This window comes from Mirounga leonina, unplaced genomic scaffold (genome assembly GCF_011800145.1).
Source record: "Mirounga leonina isolate KUSES-001 unplaced genomic scaffold, KU_Mleo_1.0 Mir_129, whole genome shotgun sequence".
In the NCBI taxonomy this organism is placed as follows: domain Eukaryota; kingdom Metazoa; phylum Chordata; class Mammalia; order Carnivora; family Phocidae; genus Mirounga; species Mirounga leonina.
In genome coordinates, this window is record NW_023270323.1 from 51,712,470 (window position 1) to 51,736,629 (window position 24,160).

Genomic DNA, 24,160 nt, shown 5'->3' on the forward strand with positions numbered 1-24,160 from the left:
AATAACTAGCATGGGAGATGGGTGAAGCAAAACAAATACGTAAATACGAAGTCTGTTAGGTGTCATTAAGTGAAGAAATGGAGCAAGAGACCAAGGGGATCTGTAGGATCTGTATGGTAGTAAGGATGGCTACTTAGAGGGAATGCTTTCAAGCTGAGGTTTCAAGGATAAGGAGCCGGCCCTGTCCAGAGCAGACAGGTAGCATTCCAAGCAGGGAAAATCGCATCTGGGAAGGCCTGGGGGCAAGAAAGAGTCTAGAGATAGGAAGCAATATGACTGGAGGGTGGTGTCCACAGAGTAAGTCCCCACAGATTTGATGCCTGGCTGGATGAATGAATGACGGCAGAAGGAGAGGGTTCATCGTAGGATTGCCAAGTAGCTCTCTCCAACTGCAAAATGGTTGTTTCCTTAGCTGCTGCACCATGTGGCCTCTCTTTCCATTTCACTGTCAGCTGGGATTTGTCCTCCATAGATTATTAGAGAGATTTAATAATCTAAGAATATTGAGTTAAAATGGCTGAAAACATCCAACAGTTAACCTGGTAGTTGTGAAAATTAAATGGTTGGCAGACTATCTCTGAAACTGCGTCTTACAGAGGCTGAGGTTTTGGATGAGGCTTTGCTAGAGAGCCAAGGATAGAGTGTGTCTTTTGTCATCAGTGCCCAAGAAGAGATGTGGTCAGATGGTGGTACCTTTGATCCCTAAATTGTCTGCCCTGTCTCTTCCCCTTGTCATTTTTCTGTGGGTACAAATGTTACACTCCTGGATGATGCCTCACACCCCAAACCATCTGTTTAGTTGGTGATGGAATTCTGAGGAAGCTTTTTGAGTCCAAGTGGCTGCAATTAATGATCTTAAGTAAAACATATTAAAGTAGGTTTTAAAACTTTTTTCGCTCTGTGCTTTGGCAGGTTTTGAAACTTTGAATTAATTTTGAGTTTTCAGAAGTTTTCCTGTCTTCCACCAACCTTTTTTTTTTTTAAAGATGCTGATTATTTGAGTGCTAGTCATTGAGGTTTATTTGCCATCTTGCTAAAGGGACTGCACTCATGTCACTCATTCATCCAACAAATTCCTTTTTAGTGCCATACATGTCTCTGTGTTAGTTGCAGATTGTGTAGTGAAAGATGAGACACTCTTGGAGTTTGTCCTTGTAAAGCATAGGGTATGGTATGGGAGACACAAGTAAATGCACACACACACAAACACACACACAGATTGTGTTAAGTATTAGGAGGAAAAGGTGTGCTTTGAGAGAGAATAACTTTGTCATCTGCTTTGGATTGGCTCATCGAGAAGCAGTATTTGTGTAGGTACCATAGGTAGACCTCTGAAAGAGAAGGAGTCAGTAGCAAAGGGAGTAGAGGGGTAATGGTAATCATTTCCCTAAAAGATGTTGATTGTTTTTATTCTGAAATGAAAGATTATATATACTGTTGAAGCTCCAGCTTACCACCATTCACAAAGTAAGGTGGGTAGGGCCCAAAATAAAAATCTTGATTTACAGAATTATTGCTGACATTGTGTGGGAAGATGTGTATTTACCTGCATTCAAGTATGCCAGAGATCAACATGAAATGAGTGCAGAGTGATCGATTGGTTCAATGTATAATTACTTTGTATTTAATACTTCTTTACCTTTTGATATTTTTAAGGCAAGGAATTTAAAGAACTCTTGGGTTTTAAAAACTAGATGTCTAACTATTGCATGTTTCACGGTTAAGAAAACAGACCAAGAGAAGTTAAAAAGGAGCAGAAAGATGTTGGAAAGAAAGCTGAGTAGTTATGCTTATGATTTCAAGGTGTTTATTGTTACTTCATAATTAATTCAAATGCTTATATGTGGAACTGTCTGTCCTGATGAACTTTGAAACTTTTATCCATTTGATCAGGTTTGCTCTAATTTTATGTAAAGCCGAATAGATCGGTGTGGGAGGCTTGCTGCATTTCACTTGAGTGATACATGTTTGGTGCTCAGAAAACAGCTGGGAAGGCAAGGTCTCCACACTTCCATATGTTCTTTTTTCTATCTTTAAATCTTAGGAAAATCACAGAATGCTAAACTAATCCCTTATCCTAAACATGTTAGCAAACTACAAATGGAAAAGGTAGACATGGTTGTTATTTACATATTTGCTTAGAAATGACTTTATTTAAACAGGAAGTTAGCTTTCATATATCATTTGTGTTAGAAGCTAGAAGTATATTGTGTCAAGTAGAGAAAGCCACTTAGAGAATAGGAATATCTGACTTTAGGGAAGGGTTCTGAAACAAAACAAAAACAAGCCCAAGTCGGAATTGGTTCTTCACTTTTCCCTTATATAGTCAGAAAAAGTTTTTCTTTTAAACCTAAACAGGAAACATGTGATTATGTTATTTTGCTTTGTTTTTCATTATTTTTCCGTAATCATCTTAAGTTGCATTTGCCTTTCATCTGATTCTTTTTGAAAAATGTTAATATTTCAATGAATTATGGATGATTGTAAAGGATTCTCTATGGGGCTTTTTTCAGCTCATTTGATCAAAATTAAGTAATTTATAAAACCAACTGACAAAGCTTTGTTATTTTGGCAAAATATTATTCATGCTCCAGAGCAAAACTTAAGGTAAAATAAGATAAATGCTGTAAGCTTAATGAAGGATGAAAGCTTATATTATTTTTTTTAATGTTTTTTTAAAAAATTATTTATTTTTACGTAAACTCTATTCCCAGTCTGGGGCTTGAGCTCATAACCCTGAGATCAAAAGTTGCATGCTCTACCAACTGAGCTAGTCAGGTGCCCCTATATTATCTTTATTAAGGGATTATTTCTGTTAGGGGAAATGGGTACAGTGCTAGTGTTTTTCACACACTTTTGTTTTGTGCTAACCCTTATAAATTTGGATATTAATACTGTTAATAATATCATTGTTTTATTTATTTAATTTTTCTTTTGAATATAGTTGACATACAATGTTACATTAGTTCTAGAGTGTAGCCAACAACACTTTTACAGTATCATTGGCTATATTCCCTGGGCTGTGTCTTTTATTTCCATAACCTATTCATTCCATAACTGGAAACTTGTACCTCCCATTCCTCTTTACCCATTTTAACCATCCTCCTAACCCTCTCCCCTCTGACAACCATCAGTTCTCTGTATTTATAGGTTTTATTCTGCTTTTTGTTTATTCATTTGTTTTTTAGATTTCACATGAGTGAAATCATAAGGTATTTGTCTTTCTCATCCTGACTTATTTCACTTAGCCTAATGTTTTCTAGGTCTATCCACACTGTCACAAATGGCAAGATCTCATCCTTTTTTTATGGCTGCATCATATTCTGTTGTATGTATATGTGTGTATGTACACACACACACTTTTATCCATTCATCTATGGATGGACTTTTGGATTGCTTCCATATCTTGGCTATTGTAAATAAAGCTGCAGTAAACATGAGGTGTATGTATCTTTTCAAAATGCTGCTTTTTGTGTGTGTGTGTGTTTTAGGTACTCTGTAGTGGAATTACTGGATCATAGGGTAGCTCTATTTTTAATTTTTTGAGGAGCCTCCATACTATTTTGCACAGAGGCTGTGCCAATTTACATTTCCACCAATGAGGAATTGGTTCCCGAGGGTTCCTTTTTCTCCATATCCTCCTTAACACTTGTTATTTGTTGTTGTTTTGATTCTAGCCATTTTGACAGGTGTAATGTGATATCTCTTTACAGTTTTAGACTTGCATTTCCCTGATGATTAGTGATGTTGAGCATCTTTTCTTGTGTCTGTTGGCCATCTGTATGTGTTGTTTGGAAAAATGTCTATTAAGTTCCTCTATCCATTTTTTAATTGAATTGCTTGTTTTTGTTTGTTTGTTTTTTTGGTGTTGAGCTGTGTAAGTTGTTTATATATTTTGAATATTAAGCCCTTATCAGATATATCATTTGCAGATATCTTCTCCCATTCAGTAGATTGCCTTTTTGTTTTGTTGATGGCTTCCTTCACTGTGCAAAAGCTTTTTATTTTGAAGTAGTCCAGTAGTCTAGTTTTGCTGTTATTTCCCTTGCCCTAGGAGAAGTATCTAGAAAACTGCTGCCACAGCTGATGTTAGAGAAATTACTGCCTATATTCTATTCTAGTATTCTTATGGTTTCAGATTTCATATTTAGGTATTTAGTCCATTTTGAGTTTATTTTTGTGGAAGGTGCTAGAAAGTGGTCCAGTTTCATTCTTTTGCATGTAGCTGTCCAGTTTTCCTAACACCATTTGTTGAAGAGACTGTCTTTTTCCCATTGGATATTCTTGCCGTCTTTGTGGTAGATGAATTAATTGACCCCATAAATGTGGGTTTATTTCTGGGTTCTCTATTCCATTTCATTGATCTATGTGTCTATTTTTGTGCTAGTACCGACAGCATCATTGTTTTAAATACTTATGTTAACTGATTAGGGAGTGTCATTTTATGTTTTCTTCCCTACATGCCATTGCAAAATGTACACTGTCATAGCCTAATGTTTTTTTACACTGTTTAACAACAAATAGGAATGTACTCAACAGTTACACTACAAATGTATTTAAAACCCAAGTTCATGATACTTGAATGTAAAATAACAGTTTCATATGTTTTACAGAAAACGCATGTTTCAGAAGAGATGGGTGAAATTTGATGGCCTTAGCATTTCTTATTACAATAACGAGAAGGTAAGAACATTTTATAGTTCTCAAAGATTTTCTTGCATATCCAAGGTACACTTCAGTACTAAGCACGCAATTTGGTTTTTAAGAACAGAAGTTGGATTACCAACATGAAAAGAGTTTGCATGTGGTGAAACACTCTGTTCATAGTTTAACTTTTCTTTACACATAAAATTTGGATTTAAAAAAATTACACATCCAACAATTATTTATGGAGTGTCTTCTACAAACAACAGGAATTGTTGTGAATGATGTAAGGATGAATAAAAAATTATCTTTCTCTTAGAAAGCACTAAGGAATGTTTACAAAAGGATACTACAGGTAGGCAACAAAAGGAGAGGTTACTTTGTACTCTGGAAGGATATGGAAGAACCAAAGAAGGCTTCTTGCATGAGAGTTCATTTGCCATGGGTCTTGAAAAAGAGGAATGTTTGCACATAGAGACTAGAGAGACTAGGACGTGGTAACATAGAGAACCATGAGATGTCCAGATGCGAAGTCAGTTTTCTGATTGGAAAATAGAATATATGAAGGATAATCCTCCAATCAAGAAATGGGCAGAAGACATGAACAGACATTTTTCCAAAGAAGACATCCAAATGGCCAACAGACACATGAAAAAGTGCTCAATATCTCTCGGCATCAGGGAAATCCAAATCAAAACCTCAATGAGATACCCCCTCACACCAGTCAGAATGGCTAAAATTAACAAGTCAGGAAACGACAGATGTTGGCGAGGATGTAGAGAAAGGGGAACCCTCCTACACTGTTGGTGGGAATGCAAGCTGGTGCAGCCACTCTGGAAAACAGTATGGAGGTTCCTCAAAGAGTTGAAAATAGAGCTACCGTATGACCCAGCAATTGCACTACTGGGTATTTACCCCAAAGATACAAATGTAATGATCTGAAGGGGTACATGCACCCCAATGTTTATAGCAGCAGTGTCCACAATAGCCAAACTATGGAAAGAGCCAAGATGTCCATCAATGGATGAATGGATAAAGAAGATGTGGTATATATATACAATAGAATATTATGCAGCCATCAAAAAAAAAATCTTGCCATTTCAATGACGTGGATGGAACTAGAGGGTATTATGCTAAGCGAAATAAGTCAATCAGAAAAAGACATGTATCATATGACTTCACTGATATGAGGAATTCTTAATCTTAGGAAACAAACTGAGGGTTGCTGGAGTGGTGGGGGGTGGGAGGGATGGGGTGGCTGGGTGATAGACATTGGGGAGGGTATGTGCTATGGTGATCACTGTGAATTGTGTAAGACTGATGAATCACAGACCCGTACTTCTGAAACAAATAATACATTATATGTTTAAAAAAAAAAAAAAGTAGGAAGGGAAAAATGAAGGGGGAGGAAATCGGAGGGAGAGATGAACCATGAGAGACTATGGACTCTGAGAAACAAACTGAGGGTTCTAGAGGGGAGGGGGGTGGGGGGATGGGTTAGCCTGGTGATGGGTATTAAAGAGGGCACGTATTGAATGGAGCACTGGGTGCTATACGCAAACAATGAATCATGGAGCACTACATCAAAGACTAATGATGCAATGTATAGTGATTAACATAACATAATAAAATAAAATTTAAAAAGAATATATGAAGGAGACTTGAAGAGATGAAGCTGAAAAGTTCTTTGGAGCTAGAGCTCATTGAACATCTTGATGAGAAAGTGGTCACAATTTTGTTTTTAGGCAAGTGAATCTTAACAACATGATACTATTTTCATCATGTCTTCATTAGGTATGAGAATGTCTTTATTCTTAGGAGATGTAGGCTGGAATATTTGAAGTGTCCTATCTGCCAATGTTTTTCAGATGTTACTTACGTGTATATTTATATTTATAAATATATTTGCGCACACACATAGTTAGGTAAAATAAAAACTGAAGATGTTAACAGTTGTCAAATCTGGTTGGAGGATATATGGATGTCGGTTGTCATAATCATGCTACTTCTCTGTGTTTGAGAATTTTCCTTAATGAAAAGTTGGAACTAATAAATATATAGTATTTTTAGTTAATTAAAATCAGGTAATCATACAGTCTGAAATACAAACATTCTCTTGCTAGACTCATTTAACATTTAAGCACATTTTCTTATTTATAGCTTATACTCTAACATTATTTTCTCATTTGGAGAATGTTACTTCCTATTGTGATATTTGTGGCTTGAATAGAAACTCCCTTTCATATATTGATTCTTCAGTGCTACTGGGCAAATGCTACAATACTAAGAACATTAGAAAGTTTGGAGAAGTATTACTTGGTTTCACCTTGTAGTCATCCAGATAAAGCATCAAATAAGTTTAAACACACCTCTTCGAGGTTTGCAAGATGGTGGGATGAGTATTTTTTAAAAGCTGATTTTCTGCCTTTGCTACTGTTTTTTAGTTTGCTTGTGCATTTGCATGTTGAGACAGTTTCCATTCCAGCGGTGGGTACAATGTGGTCTCTGTATCTACTGGAGTCTGACCCCTAGTTTTTTTTCAGCAGCTGTGCCCTTCTCTGGTTTGATTGAAATGAGGGTGAATACAATTCAAGAGTAAGACTTCCGTGCCATGAGGCTCTGTTGGTGGTGGTATTATCCCCATGTGGGAGAGAGAATTTCTGGTATCCATGTCCAGCAGTGAGATGAGTGCCTGCCACGTTGTTCGGTATTCCTGCAACAAAAATGGCGCAGTCTTGGTTTGAAATTGTGATACAGAGTTCATGTTAAAATGAATGGTTACAAATTCTTTTGCTTAACATTGTTTTTAAAATTTGAATTACTGTTTCTGTGGCATTTCGTCCCTTTACTATCCAGATGGTTGGTTTCATCTTGGCAAAAAAATAAAAATGTTGGGATGGGTGATTCCTAAAAGGAGACACCACTTCTGTTGTGACCCACCTTGCTCAAGTATGGATTGGAGGGCTGGGAAGAGGGCATTTCAGGGCCAGTGTGCGGAAGGCCTGGGTGTGGCCATAGCGACAGTGTCATCTGTCATGTGCGCTGAGTCCTCCCGCCTTCCAGTGTTTAAAGGTGCATATGAGGAGTGTATGGCTGGGCAGAGCTCTGTGTTTCCCTAGTTTTCCCTCACTTTCCTCAGTGCTGCTCTATCACGTCTCTGCAAGAACTTTTTCATTGTATTACTGAAAATGGCATCATCCCACCAGCCTTGATATCTTGTCACCTGCCAAGAAATCTCACTCACCCCCATTCTCACTCAGCTGTGGGCAGAATTGCCCTGTGGTCATTTCATTGTCTGAAAGTGGTAGTAGATAAATGACAAACTTGACCTAGATATCTGTGTGTTACAGGCTCAGGGATGCTTTAAAATTTCTGTCCTTAAGGAAAATTTTACACTCCGAAAAACACAATCATTCTGAGCCTGTTGTCTTTTTTTTTTTTCCCCCTCTATCTTGTCTTTATCGTGTGTTGTTTGAAGAGAAATATAAAGGCAACTCTACAGTGTTAAGAATTATAAGATTTCTTGGGATCTCATAATAGATTACAAATGAACCATTTGAGGAACTATAACTTCCTGAGGTTAAAGTGACATGATAGTTAGCTTGTTAAGTCCATTTTGATCACTCCTGGGGGAATTTATTTATTTTTCTATTTTGGAGTATTTACCTGTTAAATAGGATATTATTATTATAGGCATGTGGGTGGGTTCCTTTTTTTAAGGAATTGTTTTTTAATCTCTTTAAGCAGATCTAGAGGTGGGAAAATCTCCTATTTAAAATTCTGATTTCTTTTCCTACAGTGTTGCTTGATTTTTTTTATACTGAAAAATGTGTTAATGGTAACATTTTTATTCTACAAATGGTTAATTATCTCACTAGAGATCTAGTTTTATAAGCTCTTGTAATTCTTAAGCAAATTAAGATTTGAGAATGGATCATCTAAGAGAAGAAGTGTAAATGTTTGTGGACATTCTGGATTTTTCAGTCTGATCTCAGCCACTGTTGACTTACAGCCAGAGGCCCTTGCACTGTCCCCAAAGGTACTATGCTCCTTCCCACGTCTGAGGTTGCCTGACACTAGGGAGACATTTTCCCATTTTTCTCATTCCTGGAGCACTTAGCGGTCTAGTAGTGCCTAGCATTGCCATCATACCCCGCTGCATTTATTGGGTTTCCTTTAAGCCAGTCAGTCATGTAATTCTTTGCATGACTTTTTTCAGCGGTATCTGGGTACACACTGTGGGGAATGCGAACATGTCTTTTTCCTGTATTTTCATCTCCATGTTTTTGCTCTTCCATCTGAACCTTCTGAGCCATTGCCATCCATCAAAATTCTGTGCACACTTCAAGATCCATTTTTTTAATCGCCATCTATGAACCTTTTCTTTTTTTTTCCAGCTATGACATTTGAACAATCATATGCAAGAAAGGTTAGAAGGAGGAGGAGCTGAAAGTAGGGAGGCAGATCAAGGGAGTGTGCAGTAAATCGGGCAGTAATTATCTGGGTGTAGGCTGTGTAGGCCAGTGCAGGTATTAAAAAATGAATTTAGAAAAAATACCAAAAGTGAGTTGTCAGAGCTTGATTTGGTTGTGATTGATTGGACGTAGAATTCATTAATTGAGCTTCTGCAATGCCGATTATGTGTAGGGTCTGAGGAAAATAGATGTATGACCCACCGTCTATTTGGGGAGACCGTCTTAATCAAATGATCACACAGTAAATACAAAAATCACCATTTAAGTTATAGTTAGTAACTGCTATAAAGGAAAAATGCAGGTGGTTATTAGCTTAAATTAGGGTCATCTGCCTAGGTGAGGATGGGGGCCTATGAGAAGAGGCTGGTCAGAAAACCTTTCTTCTGGAGCATATACTTATGCTGAAATATGAAGGATGGAGAGGCAGGAACCATGTGAAGCTGGATGTGGACAACATTCCTTGAAGAACAGAGTAAGCAAAGGCACTAGTTTGGGGAGAAACATGGTTTGTTAGTGGAACCTCAAAGAAGGCTCATGTGACTGGAGAGGATCAGAGAGTGCCAGGGAGGAAGTTGACATAGTCACTATAGGGAGAGTCCCAAGTTACGTGGGTGCAAATGAGCCACACAAATGAATGACTACTTAAGACTGACTAGAAGAGTAGTATTTTAATGAACAGATATAAAAGGGGGGAGGTTATGTTTTCAGGAGATAATTTAAAGTTTGAGGTGCTTATGGGACAGTTATATGCACCATTGCAGTTACGTGCAACTTGAAATATGAGGTTGGAGTTGACCAAAATGGATAAGGAAGGGACAGATTTTAGAATTTTCCTCATAAAGTTGGCAGTTGAAATAGCAGGAATGGATTTTCTTAGAGAAGATGAAACAAAAAAAGTAGAAAACAAGAAGAAAAGTTACCTTGAAATTTCCTACTTCTTGACATCCTTGTTTTTCTGTGAGGTTGCCCACTCATCTTCTTCAGTTACAGTTCAAAAACCGTGTTCAGTGTCGGCTGTGTGAGGGGATGTGGGAAAGCCTTTGTGGCGTTGGTAGTTAAAATGGTGTTGAAGAATGCATAGGATTTTGATGCATACATGTAGTCAGGGATAGGGGATTGGAGCAGAGGCATTGGAAGAGAAGAAACTGTCAAAGAACTAAGAGGGAATGCCATGATAGCATAGTATATCTTCTCAGCGGGCAGAGGATAACCTCCCAGTAGAGCACCGTGCTGCTGACCGTGACTGTCCCTTACCTATCTGAAATGCATGGCAGGAATTTACCACTGGGAGGAATATGACCTTGACATTTGTTCTCTGCATGGAATGGTTTAATACATTTAAACCAGTTGCTTCAGATACTTGGGATCTGCTAAAAAATGAGGGTTCCGTGAATCATTCTGTGGAAGGAAATAGTAGAAGAAACCCTGTAAAGATGTATCCAGACTCTTCTGATATTTAAGACCTTCCATAATGTGTCCTTGGTGTATGTTTCCAGTTTTACCTCTTTGGACTCTACACTGTGGATGCTCTTATTTCTCTACTTTGCCTTTATTAATATTAAAGCTTTCCAGCCAGGATGGCCTCCCAACCAGTTATCTGTGTGGTTAAACTCAAGCTTTCTTCAGGTCAGGCTCTAATGTCATTATGTCTATGAAAACATCTGACCTCTTTTAAGCAGAAGTTGGGAGTTCCCATCTTTGTACTCATACGTTCCATGGTTCGGACTACGTTTCAAACTTTTCTATCATTACATTAGCTTGTTTTTCATTTTGAGGATCCTTGAATATATAAATACTATTTGAATTTTCTTTCCAACACAAGGCCCAGTAAATATTTCACCCTTAGTAAATAGCTGAAATTGTCAGGTGGTCCTTATGCCAAATGGTTTTGGTGGATCCAGAAAAACGAAGACCGAGAAAGCTACCAAGAGTCTTCACAATGACCTTCTTGAGCAAAATGGTAAAATGCATGTGCCAGTCACGAACAGCCAAAATTGTATTAGGTATATGTCAGTTGCAAACAGCCAAATCCATCTTTTTTCATTCTTTTGTCTTTTTCTTTCATTTTTTGTTGGGAATTAAAGGTAAAGTTAGGCAGTTGTGATATTAAGATAATTATTAGAATCACTGGGTAATATGTTTAATTGATATAATGCAACAATCTGGTTTTGATATGTATTCTTGTTCACAACATGCAGTAGCAGTAGTTTTGAAGTAGTTTAGTTACAGTACCCATCATGGCCAGCAGATGCCTGCAAACACCATAAAATCATTTTGACCAGATAGTTTTAAAAAACATACAGTTGGTTTTGGGAACTCTGCATTGCTGGTCTAAGTGCAATTGTTTGTATTTGATACTTTGCCTTTTAATTTTAAATTCCAGAAGAGGAGAAAATTGAAAAGACATCTCATGTGAAAGGACCATTTAATATTTTCCTTTCTGGAGTGTTAAGTGTGTCTGAGGATATATACTATTTGTATGTCATTTTAAAAATGTAGATTAAAATTATGAAAAGCACAATGTGCTTGTAAATATTTGTAAATATTGTACCATTCTTTTTCTGATAAAGTCACAAGAATTTCATTTTAATCAGTCTTGTTTGTGTATCTTTTTCTCTAACCAATACAGGAAAAGTATTCAAAAGGAATAATTCCCCTTTCTGCTATATCTACGGTACGGGTTCAAGGAGACAACAAATTTGAAGTTGTTACAACACAGAGAACTTTTGTTTTTAGAGTAGAAAAAGAAGGTAAGATTATTTCTTTATCCCTGTAAAAACACTCCTAGACATTAATATCTGACCAATCAGAAGACTCATAAACTAGTGAAGCTACAAACGTCAAGAGATCTTAAAATATGTTACTTTTAAGTAATTTACATTTTATATTATTTTGAATGCCATAAACAAGTTGGCAAGTCATTTGCTGTTTGTTCATTATTCTTGCATGCAGCAAATACTTAGAATCTACTAAGTGCCAAGAATTCTTCTAAATTCTGGATATATAGCAGTAAAAAAAAACAAAAAAGCCCCCAAAATCTCTGCTCCTTTGGAGTCCACCTTTTAGCTGTTGTTTCATAATGCAAAGTAGTTATTTAATATGCAAAAACAATTTTTCTCACTATTAAAAGATTGGTTCTAGGGAAGTTAACTTATGCCAGGTTCAACTGAAGGCATAGGCTCAATAATCTTTCTAGTCCAGATTTTGGAGTATCTTTTATTCTTTTTCAGTTCTTTTTACCTTCTTCCTCTGCTATAGGTCACTTGATGGTGAAAATTAGATGGCATGCAGTTTATGGATAGAGACTAAATCTTTAGATCTTTTTTTTTTAAGGTTTTATTTATTTATTTGACAGATAAAGAGCACAAGTAGGCAGAGTGGCAGGCAGAGGGAGAGTGAGAAGCAGGCTCCCCGTGGAGCAGGGAGCTGGACGTGGGGCTTGATCCCAGGACCCCAGGATCATGACCTGAGCCGAAGGCAGCCACTTAACCGACTGAGCCACCCTGGCGCCCCTAAATCTTTAGATCTTTTCTGACTTTTGAGGGGTGGTAAGGAGGGAGATCCAGGAGAGCTAAGAGTTTTCTGTTGCATACTTTGATTGACTATCAATACGTTATTACTATATTCCTTACTACTTTTAAATAATATAGGTAAGGCCATCCTCATTAATTAAAGAATTATAATTTTAACTTATTTTTTAAAGCTTTTAGTATAGATTATAACTCGGTTTTGAAAATACTTCTTGGTACTTAATTATTTGAGTAATGGTGATTTGGAGGACTTACTAAATTCTTGATGTATGCAGTGATCTGTGCTTCATTATTCACGATAGTCTTGTGAGGGATGTAGGTGTTACAATTATCCCATTTTATAGAAAGAACAATCCCATTTTACACCGAGCCCATTTTACCCTTTTATAAACTACAACAATATTAGATCTTATGGGGCAATATTTGTCTTTTTTATACTGATAGATTCCTAGAACATAGACCAGTGCAAGGCACATAGAAAACATTCAATAAATCCTACCTATTCCTAGAAAGCTTTCAGTATTCCTTGGCATAATCAGTAAATGCCTAAGTTCCAGCTGCTGTCCACACTGGGGCAGCTTTTTTCAAACTGTGCATCACTATGCATTTGTGAAATCAACTTAATGGTTTCTGATGGTACTAAAACAAATCCCCCCAAAACAGAAAAAAACATGAAATAGAATAAGAAATATTAAAGTGCATTGCTTCTAGTAAGTATCATATTGTGAGACATACCTGTGTAAATATTGCACATATGTAGGGGAAACAGTGCTTCTTACTTAAGTTGCTATTTAAAAAGTCATTGAGGTCTATAGCCCCGAGTCGGGGTTGGCAAACCATGGCCCGTCGCCTCAATCTGGCCACTGCTTATTTTTGTAAACAAAGTCTTGTTCCATCACAGTCACCGTCATTCGTTTGCATATTGTTGCATATTGTCTGTGGCTGTTTTTGTGCCTTAGTGGCAGCGTTGAGTGTGACCAGGAAGGCCCAAGGTATTCTCCTTTGGACTGGATAACGTGAGGATCTTTCCTTATGCTTTGGTTTCCTCTGCCTAGAAGGTGACTGCCTGTTTCTTTGAGGTGCTTATCACTTTCCCCTTGGCTTCTCAAAATTAATTTCACATATGCCGCATAGCTTGCATTTTAAGATAGACACACTAAATAAAACTTCCCACCTGTGTGAAAATCTGTTTAGCCATATTTACTTACTGTAGTTAAAAGGTAAACAGACACATTAAAGTAGAATATATCAACCCACATGTTTAAAAGTTACATGCTGTGATACATAGTTCATATGTGGTTCATAGTTCATGTATCACATAATTATGATAGAAACAGCATAAGAATTTCATTAAAACTTTGGTGTAAGTTATTTGTAAAATAAGTCTTAGGTCTTTAAGTTTTAAAACATGAAAATACTGCTTCAATAAAAACTGAGACTATCCACATGGAATTACTGAGTAATTTTACTGAGTGGTTTTACTGAAAGTCATTTTTAGGGTGCCTGGGTGGCTCAGTTGGTTAAGCGTCTGCCTTCGGCTCAGGTTGTGATCTCTGGGTCCTGGGATCGAGTCCCACGTCTGGCTCCTGGCTCAGCGGGGAGTCTGCTTCTCCCTCTCCCTCTGCCCCCCCCTTCTCTCTCTCATGAATAAATAAATAAGATCTTTTTAAAAAAAAAAAGTCATTTTAATGTCATAACTAATGTTTTTAAAGATAGGTAAATGTAGAGATGTGTGTGTGTATAAATAGTATATGTGTGTCTATATATTTAGTATGGCACCTTCAACAAGATACTAAGTATGTTTTATTGTTTTTTCTTCCTCCCATGTATACAGATGGTTGATTATTTTTTACTTTGGGGGAACTAAGAAATCAATCATAGTGGCTTATGAACTATTTGACTTAACTTTTAAGACAAAAGAAACTTTACTTCAGTCTAACCAAGAAGCAAGACAAAAGTTTAGAACACAAAGGGGAAATGGGTTGACATCCTAGCAGAAATGAATTCTCCCTTTTTGGTGAGAAGGTTCTGAATGGCCTATCCTTTGTCTCCTCTGAAGCCAGGGTCCCTGTTGACAAACTGTTGCATTGCCCTTTGGCATTGCTAAGACAGGATTGTCATTTGGCGTCTTTTCCCCACAAATTTTCAAAGGCTTCAATTCCCCCAGGTTTCCTAGTGAAGTATTGTTATGCTCTTAGTTGAAAGTGAATTATGATGAAATAATAACATTTTAAAAATACTCCTCCTCAAATAAAAAATTTAGTGGGATTCCTTTGTCCTGAAGCAGAACCACTGGAGCTGATCATAGGGTCATAACAGCTAATGGTCTCTCCAGTCTGTATTCCCCTGGCAGCTGTGGTCACACACGCAGATGCATGACTTCAAAAAGCAGGTGATGTTTTGAATTCGCAGTTCTTACAGTGAGGAAAGGGCTTAAGAATTCTGAGTGGTCATTTGTGTTCCTGGGCCATCTTCAGTGCTGGGTTTCAGCTGCAGTCTCATGTTCCTGTCTATCTCAGCTGGTCCTGGATCCCTGGGAGGCAGGCAGGTGTTTTTCCACTCAACTCTGTTTCCAGACAGCATCTTACAGCCCTCCAGTGGCAGCGATGATGCCAAGCTTGTTTGTTTGTTTGTTTTAAGGAACACTTGGTAAGAAACCCATAAATTTCCCTTAGTTATTGTGGGCAAGCAGACTTGCCTGTCTTGAAATAGTCAGTGTTGTTTTTTGTTTTGTTTTGAGGGAGAAAGAGAGCACAGTGGGGAGGGGGGCAGAGGGGGAGAGAGAGAATCTTAAGCAGACTCGGCGCTGAGCGCGGAGCCTGACACAGGGCTCAATCTCACGACCCTGAGACCCGAGCCAAAATCAAGAGTTGGACGCTTAACCCACTGAGCCACCCAGGTGCCCAAAATATTTAATGTTTTAGAACATTGTAAATGGAACATTTACTAGGTGGAGGGAAAGCCAGGGGGATTAAAAGTTCTCCGTTGTATAAATTGGCCGACTGTTGTAATGGGTCACAAACTGTGGAGTCATTCTTGAATCTTTTTCCTCTCATATCGCACATCCAGCCCATCAGCACATCTGATCATTTTTGACTTTGGACGTATATCTGGATTCTGATCGATTCTGACACCGCTGTCGTTACTAGTCTAATGCAAGCCACCACCTCTCTCTGGGTTATTGTAATAAACTCCTTTGATTGACTTATAGTCCTGTTTTCTATACAGCTGTCAGCGATCATGCATCAAGGAAGTCTGATCACGTCAGTCCACTTCAGATGCTGTGCTGTCTTTCCATCTCCCTGAGAGTAAAATACTTAGTCCAAGAGCCGCCATGTGATCTGGCTCTGGTCTCTTTGTCCTTGTCTCCTCCCGTGCTCTCCCTCGCTCACCACATTTCAGCTCTTCTCTTGTTCTTGAACATGTCAAACCCCCATGTCAACCCCAGGGCACTGACACTTGCTTTCTTCATCTGAGAGTGCTCTTCCTGCAGCCATCCTCCTGACTTGCTCTATCACTTCCGTTTCCTTTAGGCTTTTGCTTAACCATTGCCTTCTTTCTGAGGCTTTTTCTAGTATCAAGTATAAGGTAGCACTTCTTGTGTCCCTCATCCCTTGCTTTACTTTGTCCCATTGCACTTGTCACTTTGTAATACATTATATATCTATGTTTTATTGCCTTCCTCCTTTCACAAGAGGGCAAACTTCAGGAGATTAAGGCTGTGGTCTGTCTTGTTCATGCCTCCATTCCTGGTATTCAGAATAGGTCTTGAGGCCCAGTAGGCACTCAGTTAATATTTGTACAAATGAATGGCTGTTGATTTCATGAACAGTCATGGTGTGCAAATACTTCCTTCTCTGAAATTGATCATAGGTTATGTTGAGGAATCTTTAGTTCAATTATATTAGCATATCAAAAGTAAAGGTCCATCTAGACTTTGTTAGATTCTGTTACTAATCTTTTACACAGCCCTTAGGTAGTAATCCCTAGGATAATCAGTCCTTTATGTTACTAATGAATATGCCTACTGCTAAATCTAGTGGTCAGACAATATTGTCTCTTTTTGGTTTTTGTTTGTTTTTTCACTTTTTTGATTCTTACAGTAGTTGGCATACATTCCTGAAAACCTCAAGAACTGGTTTGAGGGAATTGCTATTTTATTTATATTCTAGCATAATTATAAGAAAGTGGTGATTTTGTTTTCTCTAATCCCTGCCCCCCCCCGCTTTTTTTTTTTTTTTTTTTTCCTTTTTCCAATCTGGAATGCTCTACTTTGAGCAAAGCTATATCTAGGTCAGGGCAGTTCTCTAAGGAATACTGCTTAGCACAGTGCTAAGATCAAGACAGACAGTAAACGTTTGTTATTGGAAAGAATAAAAGCACCTTGGTGTGAAGAGCAGGCAGAAGCTAGTATAATAACTAGCTTTGCCCAAGACACTTAGCCTAAGGGAAGATCAGTATTTGATTTGGAATATTGTGACTTATCAAAGCATATTCCCTGTGTCTAAGGACACACACGTTGCATAGCCAAATATCAGTGATGCTTGTAATCTATTTTATTGTGTTTGGATGATCTGTATCACTGTTTATCTGCATTGGCATGGTTAATTAAGAATAAACTGAATGTTACTATTAATTCTCATACTTATTCATGACTGTTTACTTCCTATTAGTAAATGAGGCCCTCGGGAGCTAGACAATACTTCTAGGCTGTAAGAGAACCATTTGTTTAGATGCAGCCATCATATGTTTAAGTCCAACAGATGCAATTAATTGCCAGTTTCAAATTATTTTCCTGAGAAACTGAGATATATGCTGAGAGCAAGGTAGAAGCCACAGACACTTTGGCCTAATTTATAAAGTTATGACCTACAAAGTGAAACAAGTCAGAGAAGGACAGATAGCATGTGATTTCACTCATGTGGAATTTAAGGGACAAAACAAAATGAAAAAAGAAAGAAAAGAGGAAGAAAAACAGGCTCTTAAATACAGAGAACTAACTGGTGGTTGCCAGGAGGGAGGTGGGGGAGGGGATGGGTGAAATAGGTAAAGGGGATTAAAAGTACACTTACCTTGATGAGCGCTGAGCAACGTATGGAAGTTTTGAAGCATATTGTACACATGGAACTAATAGAACACTGTTGATTATATGTCAATAAAAATTGAAAGAAAATTAAAAAAAAACTAAGTTGGGTTTCTTTTCAATAAAAATATGACCTACATTTCAAACTACATGATTTATGTAGATTAATATAAACAAACAAAAAACATTGTGTTGTTTACTTGGCAGGAGTATCTTGTGTGAAACTAATGATCACAAGTAATAACCAATAGAAGGTTTGTTGTTGTTCCTGAAAATATAAATTATCCTAGTGCAGTCTGGATCTGTTCGTGTAGATATAAAATGGAGACATTTTCATGTGTTTTAGTTTCTAATGATGCTGGGGAAGTTGGGTAAATATTTCTTCCTGATCCATGGGAACTATTACCTGGGGACTATGTAATTGTCCTAAAGCATTGTTGAATGAGTTTAAATAAATACTTTGGCCTTGGTCATTAAAGACAAATGTGTTTAGTAGTTTGGAGAGTGAGGGAAAAATAAAGATAATTTAAAAATTATGGCTCATTATAAAATAACTTAGGGTTCATGTTTGAATGGGAGCAAGTCTAATCTGGAGACCTAGACCAAGATCTAGAGATCTTGAATCCATAATGGAGTAATTCTTTCCACACCTTAGATCTGAGATACTACCCCAGTTTTCCAAGCTTGAGCTCTGCTTATTCTTTCCTTCTTCTTCCTTCTTGATAATTTTTCCTACCTGGAATTCAGCCTGTTTTGTTTTGTTCTTTTTGCCTTGATAATCACTTGTTTTTTGCCAGCCCATTTTCTTGCCTCATAGATAGAGTTGTACCTCAGGATTTGTCCTATTTCTTCTCCTTTCACATTAAACATTTATCTACTTCCATGGATCTTCTTTTGTGTACGTTACCTTCATTCACGCATTGCTGTCCACCTGGATGCTCATGCTAGGGCACTGAAAACCTGAGGTGGTTCTGTTAATAAAATGGAATCTTCCACCTTCTTTGCTCAAGTCATTGTACTAAGCTAACTTTTATTCTGATAATTTATATTTTTTTGTGAATACCTGTCAAACATATTTAAAACTTCAGCTGTTTTTTCCGTCACTTAAGGTCTTGACTCTTCAGATATGCTTTTGTTTCCATTTTCATTGTACTTCAATCCTCTCTTGCCTTAGTCCTGATCCTCCCCAGGCTTTCAATTTGGTCTACCTATCATCATACTAATCATGTCATTTCCTTGCTAAGAATCCTGAGTTTTTGTTTTTGTTTTTTTTTTCCTTCCCTCTGTAAAAATGTTTGGAGGCAAAATTCCATACAGGTACTGCAGAAGCTCTATCCATATTTCCTATTTCCTCTTGAGTTCAAAATTATCAATATGCTTATCTATAAGTTAGTCTCTGAGCAGATGTTGGTTCTTTCTGCCTTTGTTCTTGTGTTTTTCTCTGCTTAGAGTCATAAAGTTCTGCTCTTCCTTCACCAGACTCCAGTTTTGTCTTTTCAAATGCTGCTCATTCCAAGACCTAGCGCAAATACTTCTTTTCATAGTGCTGAGAACAGTTGTCTGGGTTAAAACATTTGATTCTCCTAATTTTAATACTAACCTGCTGTATGACCTTCAGCAAATGACTTACTTCCATTGAACTGACTCATATTTTATTTGATATCATTTGTATGACATTTATAGTATTCTGTGTTCTATGTTCATATATAACTTGACTTACAACTTTGATTGCTCTTTGGGGACTATATCAGAGTCCTGTGTCTGTAACACAGTGTGTTATACATAGTTGAAGGTCACTTAGCTTTTGTGGAGGGAGAAAACCAAATTTTAATTTACCAAATGAGATGCTATTGTTACTGTAGTGAGAATGGAAGGATGAGTGAATATCAAGTCAGCGTACTCTTAAGTAGAGTAGGCTCTAAGTAACAGAAGTAAGATTTTCTGGGCCTTTGAGCAACTTAATTGCCAGATAAAATCTGTTAACTCATGTCAGTATTACTTCTATTAAAAGAGAAAATCCAATCTCATGAATAATCTATAAGAGTGCTTCTTAAATATTAACATGGATTCAAATCACCTGGGGATCTTCTTAAACTGAAGATTCTGATTCATCAGGTCCTGAGTGGGGCCTGAGATTTTGCATTCTAATAAGCTCCGAGGTGGGGGCCAGTAGTATTGATTACAGAACACCTGGGTAGTGTTATTTCTTTTCTCTTACAGAATTGGGCCATAGGGCTCTCACTGCAGTAGCATTTAGATTGTGGTTGTGGGAAAGAATCTGTAAATTATGTGTTACAGGGAAAATAGATCCTTTGCCCATGTTTCTGTGCCTGTATAATTTATATGAGTATGGATGTATATATTTTCTCCTGTCTTCATTTTCAGAGGAGAGAAATGACTGGATCAGCATACTATTAAATGCACTGAAATCACAATCCCCTGCCTTGCAGTCTCAAGCAGCTGCTGCACCTGAGAAATGTGGATATCTTGAACTGAGAGGGTATAAAGCCAAAATTTTTACTGTGTTAAGTGGAAACAGCGTGTGGCTTTGCAAAAATGAACAGGTGAGCTCTGTTACAGTAATTGCAAATTGCGGTGCTTTGATTACATTAACAACTGTGGCTTTTTTAGACTTATTGTTTTTACTTATAGCGCCTTGCTTTTGCCTTGAGTACTGCACCAAATGTAACAAAGAAAGAGTTGTTTTGTTGAATTTTCTCAGTTCCTCAGTGACAGGAAAGTAATCTACATCAAATTTGAAGCTAGACATCACCTTTTTAAGGGACTGGGAAAATAAAATCTTGAAAATAATTTTTGAAGGGTATTCTTTAGCTGTAGTGTTATAACACTATATGAGGTAACAATCAACCAATTAACCATTACAGCTGTTGATGAAATAGGCACAGTTCTGCACCTGTTGTGTTTCTTTTGTAATAGAAAATTATAAGAGTAGGCACAGGTAACATGTTTTCTTGAGTTTCCAGCATTTTTTTTTTTTAAAGTAGATATGTTGCTTGCAGAGGAAATAATTCACTGTAGGCAAGTGGTTCATATATGCACATACATACACATGCACCACATATAAATGAAGTAGACTTGAGTTGTTGACTTACTGAATTTGGTTAATATTAGAAAGACTTAGTAGAGAAGTTCAGTGTTTTGAGGAGACTGGTATTAAAGTTCTAACAAATTCTGTTAACTTTATTTGATTCTGTAGACTTCCCTTTCTCTAACATATCTGATTTTTATTTTATTTTATATATTTTTTAAAGATTTTATTTATTTGAGAAAGCACGTGCATGCATGCACACACACAAGCAGGGAGAGGGGCAGAGGGAGAGGGAGAAGCAGACTCCCCACTGAGCAGGGAGCTAGATGTGGGGCTCGATCCCAGGACCCTGAGATCATGACCTGAGCTGACTGAGCCACCCAGGTGCCCCTAGCATATCTGGCTTTCAATATGTATAAGAAAATACCCCTTTTGGGGAATGAATTCTTAATCTTTTAGTCTAGAATATACTAGATGCTTAGTAATTTGTGGAATTGCATGGTGTGCTTTGGATATCTGATCTAAGATGAACTCATTAATGACATATAATGAATTATGATAGGCTGGGATATAAATGCTGACTGTTTTCATAACAAATACAGATGTCAACTCAAAACAAACATTAGTTTCAAAAATATTAACTATAGATCTTTAAAACATCTTCTGAACTTCAGTGTGATCTTATTGATTATATTTTTTGGATAAGATTTCTTAGCCAGTTAACTGTGGAAGGCATCATTGAGCATTGTTGGCATATTAATAACTTGGATAGTTAACATATTCCTCAAGAATAGTAGGGATGTAAAGCTTATAATGTGTATGAACTGATTGAACATTTTCAGTCTGAAGTGAGATGATTAAAACTTTTCTCATTGGAATGGAGTTTAAAAATGCATAATTTGCATTTATTGGTATGTAAGTTACTCTGCCAGATTAATTGAGGTATTCATTTTTTACTTGCACGGATTTGATGGACTTCACATTATTAGTTTCATCGCTTCCGTTAGCTAGATTGTCTGAGTTTATGTTATTCTCCCAAAATAGATGTTTTTTTAAAGTTTTATTAACATTCTCTGATTAGAAAGAAATTGTATGAAATTATTGCTTTAATATTAGTAATTGAACATAAAAAGCATAAGAATGACTATCATCTGGTGAGTACCAGGTATTGTGCTAATTAATTTATAAACATTTCCTTTTAATTTTGCCCACAAATGTAGGAGGAAGATCTTCTCCTCCATGTTTTATAGATGAGGAAAATGAAGATTGAGTAAGGATTGTAGATAGTCATGCGTAACAAAACCAGAACTTTATGACTCTAAGTGTAGCATCTTAGCAACTATACCAAACTTTCTTTTTAAAGTGTATGCTGAAAATTTCTGGCCTGTGACCTTTTAGAAATAGCCTAAGCTTCTTTCCTTGAATAACTTAGCTGCTTAGGAGGTTCAGAGTATAAGTGTGTATTGAGTAATACACATTCTACCAGGTGAGGCATTCTGCAAGTGGGTGCGCTTGCTTAGGACTCAAGTCCTGTCTTCCAGGAAGAAAAGTCTGACAAGACCATTGTTTGTGATGGATGACGAACCCAGTGCTTTATTAGGCTTATGCAGGAGTTGTAGAGAAGTGCAAAAAAGGGCAACTATTGAAGTCTGGAGATTAGAAACACTTCCACATACACAAGTAATGAATACATTCTCCTTAAAAGTTAAAGCATTAATGCTGGACCCCTCCTCATCTTTTGAGACATAAACCTACTTTCAGTGCATGTATATTTCAGGTCCTTTTCTATGCATTAACATGCCTTTATATATACCCTTAAAAAGTACATACTGTTGCTTGTGTATGTGTTATTTTTAAAAATTTTTTATCATTTTATATGGAGCTGGGTCTTAAGGGACTTGATCTTGAGTCAAGTCTTAAAAAACTAGTTGGCTCAGGACTGGATGGTTAAATTAAGGAAGGCCTTCTATGTTTAGGCCCTAACTTATCATTCCAGTTTTATCTGTGTTTACATCCTGGTGTATGCCTTTCTCTCTAGAGGAAAGTTGCCTATTGGTTTTTCACATGGTTGAGCAGATTGTGTGAAGAACTTGGGTGATGTGCTAAATGGGGAGTCTTTCTCCTGAATGCAGGGGGCTTTAAGCTTGCATTTAAGAAAAGCACTAAAAGGTAATCATTCAGTGCTACTTCTAAAAGTTTTATATATACAACACATTAGGTAATTTTGTGCTTTTTTTAAATATGGAAAAAAAATTACTTATAAAAATGTAAGAGGTGTTATCCCTGAAGCTAACATAACATACCAATCATACTTCTATAGTAAAAAAATAAAAAAAAGTAAGAGGTGTTAGCTTTGAACTTCTGTATCTAAATTTGCGTTGGATCTAATTGAGTTCCATGCATCAAAGCTAAACTATTTTCAGTTTTAAAAATTTAAAAAAAAAATAGTGAATTTATTGCCCACATAATTTGTAGTGTGAATAGAATAAAAAATAAGGAAAATTGACCTACACTACCCTAAATATGAATTATTTTCATTCTTCTTGCTTCTGTTGATGCATAGTTTTACAAATTTACTTTGGAGGTCACTCCAGAGAGAGGAAACAAGTAATGGATAAAGGTGGAAAGGTAGCATATATTGAAGAGTTACTTAAAAGGAAGTTCCAACATTCATTTAGAGCAAAGACGATTGGACAGAGCTAGCAGTTCCGGGTTTTCATTCTTTCTCTGCTACTAATTGACTCAGGTAATTAAGTTAATGTCTTTAGGTTTAAATGGCGTCATGTAAAGAAGAGAGATGGCTTACTATTCCTAAGGCCATTATGTAAATTGCATGTTAAAATTCCAGATATCTGGGCTCGTTTCAGACTGCGGACTTGGAATTTCTGGGGATAGAATGTTGGAATCCACATTTATATAAGGCCTCCACATGTATCAGAAACTACATACAGTGAAACACTGCTCTAAGGGTATTTTTTTTTTCTTTAAAAAATGATAAGCATCTAGGTAAAGAGAGCAAGATATTTATGGAGTTGGAAAATGTGTAAAAATAGCCTTCAGCAGCATTGAATTCATCATCCTGCAACTTGGGACTATCATACCTCTTTTTGTGATTAACTTTCATTTGAAAGTGATCTTTTCCCTCATCGAACATTTTTAAATGTGCCAACATTTAAGTGCAAAGTTAAGATAATCATGATTAGTAGTAATACATTTTGAAATTTTGAAGAACTGTTACTAATTGTGCATAGTTCTGAACTATAGCTACTGTTTTTTTTTTTTTTGCGCTAAGATCTCAATTTTTAAATTAAATTGAATTCTACAGTATCATTTAATCCCTTTTTCTTAACGTAGACTTTTATTGCCAGAGTATGATCTA

The 24,160-nt window shown here is 36.9% G+C and overlaps 1 protein-coding gene across 1 annotated transcript in view; it reads left to right on the forward strand.

Annotated features, from left to right (window-relative positions):
* Positions 1 to 24,160, forward strand: part of ARAP2 (ArfGAP with RhoGAP domain, ankyrin repeat and PH domain 2) — a 183,984-nt gene that overhangs the window by 38,386 nt on the left and 121,438 nt on the right. The window contains exons 7-9 of the mRNA XM_035005163.1: positions 4,614 to 4,683; positions 11,749 to 11,869; positions 20,118 to 20,296. Of these exons, the coding sequence (XP_034861054.1) occupies positions 4,614 to 4,683; positions 11,749 to 11,869; positions 20,118 to 20,296 (370 nt within the window). The remainder of the gene's footprint in view (positions 1 to 4,613; positions 4,684 to 11,748; positions 11,870 to 20,117; positions 20,297 to 24,160) is intronic.